This window comes from Haliotis rubra, unplaced genomic scaffold (genome assembly GCF_003918875.1).
Source record: "Haliotis rubra isolate DU_JTF1 unplaced genomic scaffold, ASM391887v1 Scf14, whole genome shotgun sequence".
Lineage (NCBI taxonomy): Eukaryota > Metazoa > Mollusca > Gastropoda > Lepetellida > Haliotidae > Haliotis > Haliotis rubra.
In genome coordinates, this window is record NW_025765336.1 from 3,032,194 (window position 1) to 3,047,442 (window position 15,249).

Consider the following 15,249-nt stretch of genomic DNA (forward strand, 5'->3'; position numbering starts at 1 on the left):
CATTTGTAGCTGGAACGGTTACGTATTGCTACTGATGGAACAAATAAGGGAACACCACTTCATGGCGAGTGTTCCTCTGTTATTCTCAGTTTCCATCCCACAGCACTGTTCAAAGCTGGTGATGAAAACTGGAAAATATTAACAGAACACTTGACTTTTCCTGTGTTCCTTTATTTGTTTCTTTCAGTATATTTTTAATGATAGTCCACCAAGCACAAGATCAAAGCCCCTCACAATATCATTTTTCATTTAGCAAATCCTCAGTTTTCCACACCGCATTTAACCATAAAGCGTAGTAATTTGGGGCTGGTCACGTCCTCTGAAACCATACACAGTTTGTTAGAGATGCATGTACAGCGCGTTGAAAATGTGCTTTTGTTATTGTCACTTTTATAAAATAAAGAAGCAACAACCATATCATGACTTTACATCCATATCAGGCAACAAAAGAAACTCACATTTTAGACATTTTTTATTATTTTGGCCTTACCCTTATGCTTCAAGGCTAATGTCGACACATTTCGTTTGGGAGGGTGAAGTATGGACAGGGACCATTTCTACAAAGACCAAATTCACTGATGACAAAAGCTACCTCAGGTAGCTTGTATGAATGGCGGGTGCTCCTGTAGGACAGGATTTCATAATTTCCGACCATTCATCATGCATCATATTCAACATTTGTTTGAAAGTAGCAAGTGGAATGTGTTTTGAAACTCGAAACTGTTTATTCTTTTTGGCATTTTTTGCTTAAAGGTCACAATGCAACGTAAAACCCCAACTTTTACAGATCCTGATACCTTTCGGTATACCGAGACACCGGAAACAAATCATCAAAATGCAAATTCAACTTATAAAAGTTAGAAAATAACGCGATGAAACAAACCGCGCGCGAAATCGTAGTTCAAACGATTCGCATAATTTTCCCCAGCGCTTGGGGTGTGAAATCCGTTTCAACGAAAGCTGGGCTGCGCTCCGCTAGCCACATGCGCACGCAGTGAAATAGAGTTCCTTGGGCTTAGAGCAGGTTATTAAATTGAATATTCGGTGAAGGCTTTGAGTGCTGAGCTATTTTTCTAATGTTTTTGTTGATATTTCCACAGGCGCGGAAACTTTATAATATTACTACAGTAGATTACCGATTTAACTGTTTTATATATTTTCGATTTGTCTATTTCACCACGCGTTCTTCTTACCGAGTCACTTACTCAGTTCGATGCAAGAAACCAATGTCATTATTTAAGAGTCGACCGAATTTCTAACTGCTTGATATAGAGATGGCGTTATCACAGACCAAAACTCAAAGTCCTGTTTATTGGCACCTATATGTCTGCCACCCTGCCCGTCTACTAATGGCAATATTCAATACACAATTTGATCACTGACCCGTAATGCAATTTTGAAATTAACACCTATCAGGCTATACACCATAAACAAAACGCATTGATTTAAGGCCCAGAGAGTTCGGTTGACCACAGGATCGTGTCCTTCCGTCTTCATCATGGAGTCAGTTATGGAAGACGTCGCCAAAGTCTTGAACATAGATCCAATGGAGTTCAGAAAACTAAACTTTTTCGAAAACGGACAGGTGAGTACATGATCGTCATAACGTGTCTTCAACAGTTAACTTAACTGTGGAGAATAATCGTTTTCAATGTCTGTTATTTGCAAAAAGAACCTCAACACATTTACTCAACTGGCGTCTCTGAGTTCGAGTTTAAGACGTATTCTTATGCTGTCTCCAGGAAATGGACATTTACTAGAGGTGATCAGCCAGGACCTTAGCGAACTGTAGCTCTTCCGTTTGAACATAGACAGTCTTAGAGCCCCTAAACTGTAATGGGGAGTTATATTCTCCCCAGGGATCTGTGATTGAAATTGTAAACACTGATCCATTGACCACAGTAATAATTTTAGCACTCTGAGTGTGCACTTCGAGTAAGTGAGGGAATATGGTTTTACGCAGCTTTTAGAAATATTCAAGCAATATCACAGCCGAGGACACCAGAAATGGGCTTCACAGATTGTGACTCATCCAGCACAATCGATTCGATGTGGGGAATCGAACCCGGGTTTTCAGCGTGACGGGTGATCGCTTTAACCTCTAGGCTACCCCCACCGCCCCGAGTTTGCTCTTTGCGTGTTAAATCTAGCGCAATATCTGTACAAGCAATGATCGTCGTCATCATCATCATCATCGTCATTGTTAAAGACCCATGTGGATTTGTGCTGATCACACACATCTTAACTCTTATAGACCTGATTGTCGAAGATGTCACATAGTAACACAAAGGACCCACATGATTTCCATTCTATCACAGATAACAGCCCGTGGAATGGTTCTGAAATACTGCACCATCAACAACATTGTGTCTCAACTGGAGGCGTCAGCCGATGTACTGAATAGAAAACAACAGATTGCAGCTTTCAACCAGGTAAAATTTTTGCTTCATCTAGTATCCGAAAAAGAATAACTACTTTAAGATTTTAAAATGCGGATGTAATTTTCTGAGAATATTGTTGGGGCTTCAAACTGACAATTTGTTGTATAGTTTCAGTTTACAAGATATATCATTGGCGGATCCAGAGGGGGGGTTCGGGGGTTCCCCCCCTCTCTTTGAAAATGACTTAAGACCACATTGAAGATTTCCTTTGCGTTGGCGGAGCCAAATGGGGAGTTCAGTGGGTTCGAACACCCCCACCCACCCCACCCTTTTTTTTTCAAAATTCCTGGATCCGCCCATGTATATGCATGGAATCCCAGAATGGGAACTGTCGCGTTATAGCATGTTTGCGATTATACTAACAAGCGAAAAGTATCAAAATTGATCAAAGAAATATTTTGGCCACTTGTTGCACTGTTGCATTTTTTAAGTTTGGCTGGGTTTTGTAAAGGCGAAAACACAACAGAGCGACAACCCAACAATGTCCCATCTGCGATGTCATACAGATGTGCTGAATGAATATAGAGTTACTCTTACTGCTGACCATGGCCCTATGGGAATTATGTAATGATTATATCATTTGGCAGTCATTTGTCATCAGTGTTTTGTGATAGTGGTCGTCTATATTTCAGCTTCAGTCTGTGCTAGTACAAGCAGCCGCACATACACATGCACACGCGTGCACGTCGTCATATGAGCGAAATATTCTCAAGCACGAAGTTAAAACCCAATTTCACCTCACCTCACCTCACACATTGTACCCAAGTGGGGAATCGAACCCGGGTCCTCGGCGTGACGAGCGAATGCGGTAACCACTAGACTACCCCACCTCTCGCAGTTAATAATGTCCTTCAAACAATTGTACTTATATGCACTGCAGTGATCAACATAGGGATATCAGTGACTGTCATTTCGCTTACTACATGCCCTCCAACAACAAAACAGTTTGTGAAACATCGTCTTCCATATATTATAATACAAAAATACACACACAAGAAAAACGAATAATGAAATAAACACAACTTTAAACACAATGAAATATGATTATAGCACCCCAAAATGCCGACCACATTATAATGTGTCTAAACGTGTAATCCACAGTCACGCTTCTCTAACAGCTTCTCGTCAAACAATAAATTATTTTATATTTAGACACAGAATATGACGGAAGTAATCAGCAGTAGTAGACCCAGAGGCGGGATTCTGGGGGCAAAAACAGTCGCATCAAGTAGAAGATATCCCTACAGATAGCAAACACAGTTCGCTTGAAAAACGATAGACCCAACCCTGATCACGAATAATTGATAATGAATATGGAATCAAATACATTGCATTGGAAACTCGCATTGATACTTTTCGGAAAATCATTCCAAAAGCTAAGACTTGTATGTGTTTTTAGTTTTGTTTTTGTTCTTTTTCATGAGTGAGTGAGTGAGTTTAGTTTTACGCCGCACTCAGCAATATCCAGCTATATGGCGGCGGTCTGTAAATAATCGAGTCTGGACCAGACAGTCCTGTTATTAACAGCATGAGCATCGATCTGCGCAATTGGGAACCGTCTTTTTCATGACTAAGGTGACTTAGCATGCACCCCCACGTTCACGATATGCCTGTGTGGATCTTGCATGTAGCGAAAATCAGTTAATTTGTAATGGAGATTAATACCCTTTAAACAAAGGAAAGTAAATACCTTTCTCCACTATGACGCCACAACTGCCCCTAAGCCTAAGATAAGCTTTCAAGTTTTATGCTAGACATGTGGAGGAAATTTCCAAATTTGATGCATTAGTGACAAAAATGATGTCCGATGCACTTCCCTTTTTTGACTTATGCCATACGTTCCCGAATTATTTCAGGTGAACAATTGTCTAGACTTATAATATGTTTATGACGGGTGCCACCGGTGGCGCAGGATACGCTCACCTTTTCGCGAACACCTGGTATCATCACTATATCTTAGTGATTCATAAACACATACCCTATCATCGTATCGCATTGTGACAATCACTGGATTGTCTGATTCAAACCCGATTTGTTTACAAACAACATCGTACAGCTCTAATACAGCTGAAAAAAATAAGCACTCATGATATAGTCACAGTTGTATAATCAGACATTTCCTCTGGACGTAGAAAGGATTTTGTCGCTTTTAATTCGATATGCATACGTGCTGGTTGTGGGATTAGTGTAGTTGTTTAGAAAACAAAGAACAGATATGATATTTTTGGATGTGTAAATGTGTACTTTGAGTGACTATTTAACATTTTTTTTAAAGTTATATGTCCATGTATAGGATAACAGATGGAAGAAGAAGGGCATTTCGGTGATGCCTCTCCGCTTCGAGGTGAACTTCACTCACGCCCATCAAAATGTCTATGTGACGATATTTCACGCCGATGGATCCGTTGCCATAGCGATCGGCGGTGTGGAGAATGGACAGGGAATCAACACAAAGGTTGGTCGGTACATTGTCAAATTTACTTTCTACATTTGTAAGGAGAATTATATTGGAGTACACAGGAACAAGAAAACATTTAGTTAGTTAGCTGTTTAGCTCAGTATAGTAGGTTATTTTAGTGATTTTACAATTGTTTTTCTTGTTTTTCTAGTAAGTTTTAATTTTAGCTAGTTTGTTAGTTATTTTAGTTCTTTTAGTCAATTTAGCTAGTTTGTTAGTTCTTTTAGTTCTTTTAGTTAATTTAGCTAGTTTGTTAGTTATTTTAGTTCTTTTAGTTAATTTAGCTAGTTTGTTAGTTCTTTTAGTTCTTTTAGTTAATTTGTTAGTTCTTTTAGTTCTTTTAGTTAATTTAGCTAGTCAGTGAGTTAGTTAGCCGGTCTTAAATAACACGTAGATACCTTATGCCACAGATTTATATGAACTACGCATATGCAGAACACTGACTCCAAACCAGACACAACTTTGTTATCCTTTAAAGTCCCAGCGCCAGGCAGAGTAACAATTAGTGCCAAGTTTTGGTATCACGTATCGGATTCGAACCACGGACCTTCTGGTCTGAGGACAGACGCTCAATCCGCTAGACCACAGGGGCGGTATCTGGAAATCTATGTTCACTTGTTCAGTTGTCTTATGTAGTTAATCCGCTATTCGTCAGAAAACATGGTAATTATGAAATGGACATTCATTCATTCATCGTTTGTAGACAATGAATAAGTGGTCACCGTTTTCATGACAGATGAAGCAAGTCTGTGCCTATGAGCTTGGCATCTCCATGGACATCATCAGGGTCAAGTCGACTACATTACTGACCAACTCCAACTCCATGGCCACAGGGGGCAGTATCACCAGCGACGTTAACGCATTGGTACGACGTGCTAGTCTAACGTTTCAATTAGTCAACGCTGGTCAATTCAAAAACATCAGCTCTGTGCGTGTACATATATATACGTGACCCTGTATATCTACCAAGTGTCAAACGCGTTACAGACACACAGGGTAACAACACGAGATAATATCATACTATAGTCTGTTAGCAGTGAACACGCACAGATGAATTTCACTTTAAACAAAAAAGTAAACCAAATAAAGTGAAATTAAGATGGCGAATCCTCATAATTTTACCTTGCCAATTAAACATATAAATTTCAGAATTTTATTCAACTTAGGATAAAATTTGTTTTACAGACGATCATAGATTCAAATCGTTATTATTGGTTTGTATTACAAGGGAGTAAACGCAATAATTGGAACAGTGATACAAATGCATGTGCAGTACGTGATGAGCGTTAACTTAGACCAACCCTACTTCTTCTCGGTGTTTCATTTAATGTGCATACACCCTTGTAATACAATGAGGATTCGTACTTCTAATTTCACTATATTTGATTTACGTTTTTGTTTAAAGTGAAATTCATCGGTATGTTTTCACTGCAAACAGACTATATGTTATGTTTGAGAATCAGTTTTATGCTTAAGTGAATATTCTCTTTCTCGCCACTGACCTGAAAGGCCGGGAATATATAATTATAGTAACATAAAACATTACGTCCGTATTTTTTACATTCATCCGTCCGAAAAAAAGTTTCTTGTCTAAATAAGAGGTGCAGTGCAGAAGTTATATTTTGTCAAGCATTAAAGAAATTTACAAATCTAAATTTAGCTTAAATTTAAGTTTGTTCAACCAATACCTCGTAAAGTAAATGTTTTTTTCAGTTTGATTGACACATGTCATTGTATCCATATTGCATACATCGATTCTCATGTGGCCGATCACACGTGTCTGGTTTTTATTTGCAGATAGCCGCAACATAGCTGGAATATTGCTGCTTAAGTGCGGCAATAAAACAAGCAAACAGGCACATTTTCCCAGCAAGATTCAACAAACTAAACAACACAAAAATAAAGTATGTATTTGTATTTATGACTGTTAAATTGTCTACGCTTGTTCCAGATTTGAACTATAACATCTTGTTATTAACAGGGAGTCATGCAATGCTGTCAACAGTTAAAGACCAGAATGGCACCAGTCAAAGCCAAAATGGTCAATCCTACCTGGCCGCAACTCGTTGCGCAGTGCTTTGCCGAAGGAGTGGACTTGTCAGCCAGCAGCTTGTAAGTCCTTGCTGATAACTTACCTCATGGATAAATGCATATGGATTTCCATTATACTTAGGACTTTATGGAATTTTCAATTATGTCATTTGCTTAAGCGTTTTACGACGGCAACGTCAAACAGTAACGCGCGGTTTATATATACGCACAAAATGTCCAAAGTAGTACAGGTGTTCAGTCATAAATATTGCATAGATAAATAAAAACAGAATGCCTTTTTCTCCAACATGTTTCGTTCTTTTACTCTTCAGGGAGATTGTAGCGGTAGTTACAATCTCCCTGAAAAATGAAAGCTGGCTATCAGGCTTGACTTGGTTTATGTTCTATTATCATGATATATATATATATATATATATCAGAAACTTCTTCTTATATATGTACTACTGTACGCTCAGTATTCTCATCACTTTCTTTATATATATATATATATATATATATATATATATATTAGCTTGAAGATGAAGAACATTTGCTTTTAATTTGTCCATTGTATGAAAACTTAAGAAATGAATACATACATATTGCAAAATATTATTATAATGTTACTAATATCATGTCAATTTATAACAAGCAGCACGCTTGGAAGTTAGAAGCTTTTATATTTTACAGCTTTAAATTAGGACAAAACTGGATTGAAAACAATTGTAAATGATTTAAATGTATCATGTAAGCATATTTAAACGTTGTTGGCAATACAATCAAATATTGTCATTTCATAATATATATAACAAGATACTCTGTCAAGTATATTAAAGGACTATGTATGTGAATTATGGGTCGGATGGCCTACATTTCTGAATTAAAGTCAATCAATCAATCATGATATAACTACACTCCTTGTTTGCATGTCAGCGTACCTATATTGTTGTTGCAGTACTTTCCCATCTGGGGACTTTTGTGACTACAACGTCTACGGTGCAACGTGCACAGAGGTCGAAGTGGACGTTCTGACTGGGGAGAATCAGATAAATAGAGTTGACATCCTGTATGACTGTGGAGAGAGGTAAGACCAACAGAGTGGACATCCTGTTATGACTGTGGAGAGGGGTAAGACCAACAGAGTGGACCTACTGTATGACTATGGAGAGAGGTAAGACCAACAGAGTGGACATCCTGTGTGACTGTGGAGAGAGAGAGGTAACACCAACAGAGTGGACCTACTGTATGACTGTGGAGAGAGGTAAGACCAACAGAGTGGACCTACTGTATGACTGTGGAGAGATGTAAGACCAACAGAGGACCTACTCTATGACTGTGGAGAGCAGTAAGACCAACAGAGTGGACCTACTGTATGACTGTTGAGAGAGGTAAGACCAACAGAGTGGACCTACTGTATGACTGTGGAGAGAGGTAAGACCAACAGAGTGGACATACTGTATGACTATGGAGAGAGGTAAGACCAACACAATGGGCCAACTGTATGACTGTGAAGAGAGGTAAGACTAACACAGTGGACATACTGTATGACTGTGGAGAGAGGTAAGACCAACAGGCTGAGCCTACAGTATGACTGTGGAGAGAGGTAAGTCCAACAGAGTGGACATCATGTATGACTATGGAGAGAGGTAAGACCAACACAGTGGACCTTCTGTATGAGTGTGGAGAGAGGTAAGACCAACAGAGTGGACATCATGTATGACTGTGGAGAGAGGTAAGACCAACACAGTGGACATCATGTATGATTGTGGAGAGAGGTAAGACCAACACAGTGGACCTTCTGTATGACTGTGGAGAGAGGTAAGACCAACAGAGTGGACCTTCTGTATGACTGTGGAGAGAGGTAAGACCAACAGAGTGGACATCATGTATGACTGTGGAGAGAGGTAAGACCAACAATTTGTTTAAATTTAATATTAGAGGTTGCCAATATCTCAGTAATTCTTTTGCTCACCTTGGTTCAGCATGAATCCTGAGATCGACATTGGACAAGCTGAGGGTGGGTTTGTGATGGGTCTGGGATACTGGCTGACCGAACAGATGATCTTTGACCCCACGACTGGCACCGCCCTGACTGATGGAACATGGGTAAGGCGGCCTCCTGAGGAGGGATTGTCATACGCGACTTAAGCTTCGCAGGTATCACACTCAGCCTAGTATGACACTCAGACTAGCATCACGCTCAGACTAGTATCACACTCAGACTAGTATCTCTACTCGACTAGTATCATACTCAGACCAGTATCTCTACTCGACTAGTATGACACTCAGACTAGTACCACGCTCAGACTAGCATCACACTCAGACTAGTATGACACTCAGAGTAGTATCTCTACTCAGACTAGTATCTCTACTCGACTAGTATCACACTCAGACCAGTATCTCTACTCGACTAGGATCACGCTCAGACTAGTACCACACTGAGACTAGTATCACACTCAGACTAGTACCACGCTTAGACTAGTATCACACTCAGACTAGTATCACACTTTGACTAGTGTCTCTACTCGACTAGTACCACACTCAAACTAACATCACACTCAGACTAGTATCACACTCAGACTAGTACCACGCACAGACTAGTATCACACTCAGACTAGTACCACACTTAGACTAGTATCACACTCAGACTAGTATCACACTTTGACTAGTGTCTCTACTCGACTAGTACCACACTCAAACTAACATCACACTCAGACTAGTATGACACTCAGACTAGTACCACGCTCAGACTAGCATCACACTCAGACTAGTATGACACTCAGAGTAGTATCTCTACTCAGACTAGTATCTCTACTCGACTAGTATCACACTCAGACCAGTATCTCTACTCGACTAGGATCACGCTCAGACTAGTACCACACTGAGACTAGTATCACACTCAGACTAGTACCACACTTAGACTAGTATCACACTCAGACTAGTATCACACTTTGACTAGTGTCTCTACTCGACTAGTACCACACTCAAACTAACATCACACTCAGACCAGTATCACACTCAGACTAGTACCACACTCAGACTAGTATCACACTCAGACTAGTACCACAACTAGACTAGTATCACACTCAGACTAGTATCACACTTTGACTAGTGTCTCTACTCGACTAGTATCACACTCAAACTAACATCACACTCAGACTAGTATCACACTCAGACTAGTACCACGCACAGACTAGTATCACACTTAGACTAGTATCACACTCAGACTTGTATCTATACTCGACTAGTACCACACTCAGACTAGTACCACACTCAGACTAGTATCACACTCAGACTAGTATCACACTTTGACTAGTGTCTCTACTCGACTAGTATCACACTCAAACTAACATCACACTCAGGCTACTATCACATTCAGACTAGTATCACACTCAGACTAGTACCATGCACAGACTAGTATCACACTTAGACTAGTATCTCTACTCGACCAGCATCACTCAGACTAGTACCACGCACAGACTAGTATCACACTCAGACTAGTATCACACTCAGACTAGTATCACACTTTGACTAGTGTCTCTACTCGACTAGTACCAGACTCAAACTAACATCACACTCAGACTAGTATCACACTCAGACTAGTACCATGCACAGACTAGTATCACACTTAGACTAGTATCTCTACTCGACCAGCATCACTCAGACTAGTACCACGCACAGACTAGTATCACACTTAGACTAGTATCACACTCAGACTAGTATCTCTACTCGACTAGTATCACACTCAGACTAGTACCACGCACAGACTAGTATCATACTTAGACTAGTATCGCACTCAGACTAGTACCACGCACAGACTAGTATCACACTTAGACTAGTATCTCTACTCGAGTAGTATCACTCTCAGGGTAGTTCACACTCAGACTAGTATCACACTCAGACTAGTATCTCTACTCGAGTAGTATCACTCTCAGGCTAGTACCACGCACAGACTAGTATCACACTTAGACTAGTACCACGCACAGACTAGTATCACACTTAGACTAGTATCACACTCAGACTAGTATCTCTACTCGACTAGTATCACACTCAGACTAGTACCACGCACAGACTAGTATCATACTTAGACTAGTATCGCACTCAGACTAGTATCTCTACTCGACTAGTATCACACTCAGACTAGTACCACGCACAGACTAGTATCACACTTAGACTAGTATCTCTACTCGAGTAGTATCACTCTCAGGGTAGTTCACACTCAGACTAGTATCACACTCAGACTAGTATCTCTACTCGAGTAGTATCACTCTCAGGCTAGTACCACGCACAGACTAGTATCACACTTAGACTAGTACCACGCACAGACTAGTATCACACTCAGACTAGTACCACGCACAGACTACTATCACACTCAGACTAGTACCACGCACAGACTAGTATCACACTTAGACTAGTATCTCTACTCGAGTAGTATCACACTCAGACTACTATAACACTCAGACTAGTATCACACTCAGACTAGTATCACGCTCAGACTCACTCAAAAGTGCATATCACGTTGCTCATACAAAATATAATCTATATTGCGAATAAGATTCACAGGAAAACCTGGCCCCAAAATGACCTTACATGTAAATGGACATGATTAGCGATACATGTTGAGCACTGCGTCACAAACTGAACCTTGTCATTAAAGTTTTTTAACAACTGCTCTCAGAGGTAATCCTACCAACACCGAAGGATACACATGCTTCTTACACAAAGTGCTTCCATTCATGTTGATCAATGTTTGTGTTTAATAGTTCTGTTTTGTACAATAGATGACTTTTATATTTTAATAATACAACCCCCACAACCGTTGAAAATATAATTCATAAAACTCATCCACGATTTCATCACACGCTTAAACATGCAATAGCATTGTATCTTAGTTTTATGCCTGATATGAGGGTTTTGTTGTGTGTAGAATTACAAGCCCCCACTAGGAAAGGACATTCCTATTGACTTCCGTATCCAGTTCCTCAAGAATGCTCCCAACCCACGTGGAGTCCTGAGGGCCAAAGGTAAAGGATGGGTACTGTATGAAGCAGTCCTGACATAAAAAAGGAATGTTGACTGTGTTGGTACCACTGCTTACATCAGTTACATAGATACATAGTTCAACCTTCAGCACAATGATTTCAACGATCGTATGATGTAATGTACTGCTCAGTGTACATCTGACAGGTTAATACATCATGTGTATTCATTTAATCGTGGTTATGGCAGTTGTCGTTTACATACATCCACCAGAAATCTATGGTATCAGCAGAGTATTGAACGATTTCCAATGTATGTGTGTTTATGAACTAACTATAAGGTGAGGTGAGGTGAAATTGGGTTTTACGTCGTGCTTGAGAATAGTTCGCTCATATGACGACGTGCATGCGTGTGTATGTGTATGTGCGGCTGCTTGTACTAGCCCAGACTGAAGCTGGTTTTATAGTGCTTGCCCACTGAGGTACCATGCTGCAGTGAAGCATGAATACCCCACTCAGACACATTATACTGACTCCAAGCCGACCAGTCCTTATTATACCCATTAATGCCGAGCGCCAGGCTGGGATCAACAAGAACCATATTTTAACGTCTTTTGGTATGACGTGGTCGGGGATCGAACCCGCGACCTTCCGCTCTCCGGGCGGACGCTCTAACCACTACACCACGGAGGCGGTCAGCTAACTATAAAATAGTGCTGATAACAAGTGTTCGCGAATACTTCCTCAGCAGTGACACTCGTCATTAACACATGCAGATTCGAAACAATTCTTCAACTGCAAAAGATACTGCACAAATGAAAATAGTCACAGCATTTTTTTCGCTGGAACTGTGTCAAAGTTAAACTTTATTTTTCTTCTGAGGCCTAAACTTTATAACCGTGCTCGAGAAACAATCGAGCATGGGTCGCATGACGCTCTATTTAATTTTCTTAGAAAGAACATTGACTTGTATCAGAATCTTGTGTTTAGATGCATGATTATGTTTTAACCAGCGTTTAAAATTCCTGCCTGCCCGACCGTCCGGAACGGTGTGTTTACATCTCGGACGGTCAAATTTCAAAAGTTGCCTGTCCGGTGGTCTGGTAGATATTTTTACCCCTAAGAGTAAATATTTCATAATATCTGACAGGTTTTCTTGTCGTCAGTTTGAGGTGTTTAAGGTATGATGATAATTATGTTAAACTACTTACGATTGGACAGTTCATGTTACGATAACCAATCACAATCATGTACTTTCAGTTTACCTAAACTCGGTGCATTGCCTGTTAGTGCTATGTAGTTCATTGCGATTCCTACAAACAGTGAATGGAGCTTGCGCGAGTTGGAAATGGCAGTCACAGTTTTTAATTGTTGAAATCCGGACAGTCAAGTTTGTATCCGGACTGGTAATTTTTTTAAGTTACCAGTCCGGCTGTCTGGCTTGGAATTTTGGGAGTTTTAAACACTGTTTTAACAGATTCAGCTGTAAGTACATGCAGACAGGATGACTTGTCAACATGTGAATAAGTGTTCATGGTACATGGAAGCATGTACTGAGTTGATGAACAATCAAAGAACAGCTACCATGTAACGTGTGTATGCTAACATTACAGTAACTCACGGGCACAAACTGACTCACCTACACCCTGTTCATATTTTTCTGAAACAACCATAGACACCTGCCTTTAATTTGTGTCTCCATATATTATGATGGTGTTCTGTTTCAGCTGTAGGCGAGCCGCCCCTGTGCATGGCTGCATCAGCGTTGTTTGCCGTGAAACACGCCATCGAGGCTGCCAGAAAGGAAATATCGAAGGACGAATTCTTCCCACTTGGTATAAATCATTACAGTTATTAACGCTATGCGAACTCTTTAAGCATTGATACTGTTTCGAATTTCAAATGATGGTGCCCTTTCTATAATCCAAAATTGAAAGTGTCCAGAAATAAGACCATCCATACATAGTATCTGTGGATTGAAGTCAGCAATCCTGCATCTAAAACATGTGAAGTAAAGTAGCCTAATGTTTGAAGCTTCTGCTCATCAAGCCGTAGGCCCTTGTGCAATACATTATGGGTACAAGGCGTGAAGCCAATTTCTGGTGTCTTGCTTGTTCACATTGCTGGAACATTGCAAAAAGCAGCGTAAAACGACTCAGCAACGTCAGCAACTAACTGTTACCGAGCAAGTGAATTAGTTTAGTTTTACGCCGCTTTTAGCAATATTCCAGCAATAGCACAGCGGGGTACACCAGAAATTGGCTTCACATTGTACCCATGTGGGGAATCGAACCCGGGTCTTCAGCGTGACGAGTGTTACCGATCAAGACTTCATCAAACTGTTATCTTTGCAGATGGTCCAGCCACGGTGGAGGCTATTCAGACAGCATGTCAAGTTGACAGCTCACAGTTTGTGTATGGGACGTAGTTACACATGTCCATCAGCAGACCACAGGGCCTTGTTCATCTGATGTAGGACGCGCTCAAAAGAAATGTGGAGCCAGGAGGACTATGTGAAGCTTCAGAGAAGGACTGTGGGAACGTACCTATGAGCTATATTTATCTGCCATCCACGATGAATGGCAGCCGACGTGTGGAGCTCATATGTGCCTACCATATGATACAGATCATCCACATCACCTAGTTTCATTTAATGTAAAAATACAGTTTGATATTTCAAGTGCTGAATTACATGAACACGTAACTCAATACTCAACATAGACATATCTGTGGAGTATCAAGGTGACATCTATGTACAGCAAACTTTTACTCATGTTGCATCCAAAGCTGTATTACACTTGGACATCCAATCGTTGTATATCATTAAGAATCCATTGTTATTAGCAAATCGGAGATTACACGCAATGATATATTTTGAAATATATTTTGAAGTGATACTATTTTCTTACATCCACTGAGTTATCATGTTCACGAGGTGACATACTTCAATACTTCCATGAAAATAGATATATGTCTTCACTCGTCCCCTGGTATAAACGTGTTGTATTCCAAAATGAGAAAATACATTGATTCATATATTTTCGATGTCTGCATTTGCTTATCAAACGTATATGTGTAATTTATATCATACACTGAAACATGATAAAGGACCCTTGATTCGTTCATATTACTGTAGTTAATGGACCTCAGATTTGTTCATATTATTGTAGCTAATGGGCCTAAGATTCCTTCATATTATTGTAGCTAATGGGCCTAAGATTCCTTCATATTATTGTAGCTAATGGGCCTAAGATCCCTTCATATTATTGTAGCTAATGGGCCTAAGATTCCTTCATATTATTGTAGCTAATGGACCTCCGATTAGTTCATATTATTGTAG

The 15,249-nt window shown here is 40.1% G+C and overlaps 1 protein-coding gene across 1 annotated transcript; it reads left to right on the forward strand.

The window, feature by feature from the left end:
* Nucleotides 1-1,498: 1,498 nt before the first annotated feature.
* On the forward strand, nucleotides 1,499-15,249 carry LOC124268794 (xanthine dehydrogenase-like). The gene is made up of 10 exons (XM_046703817.1): nucleotides 1,499-1,585; nucleotides 2,319-2,432; nucleotides 4,735-4,896; nucleotides 5,636-5,764; nucleotides 6,881-7,011; nucleotides 7,886-8,014; nucleotides 8,913-9,036; nucleotides 11,858-11,954; nucleotides 13,637-13,744; nucleotides 14,264-15,249. The coding sequence occupies exons 1-10, from the start codon at nucleotides 1,499-1,501 to the stop codon at nucleotides 14,335-14,337; spliced, it is 1,155 nt and encodes a 384-aa protein (XP_046559773.1). The 3' UTR covers nucleotides 14,338-15,249.

Coding starts and splice junctions, on each gene's coding strand:
- LOC124268794 (XM_046703817.1), top strand. CDS start 1,499: ATGGAGTCAGTTATGGAAGACGTCGCCAAAGTCTTGAACATAGATCCA. Junction 8,015..8,912: donor CTGTATGACTGTGGAGAGAG/GTAAGACCAACA, acceptor ACCTTGGTTCAG/CATGAATCCTGAGATCGACA. Junction 11,955..13,636: donor TGGAGTCCTGAGGGCCAAAG/GTAAAGGATGGG, acceptor GTTCTGTTTCAG/CTGTAGGCGAGCCGCCCCTG.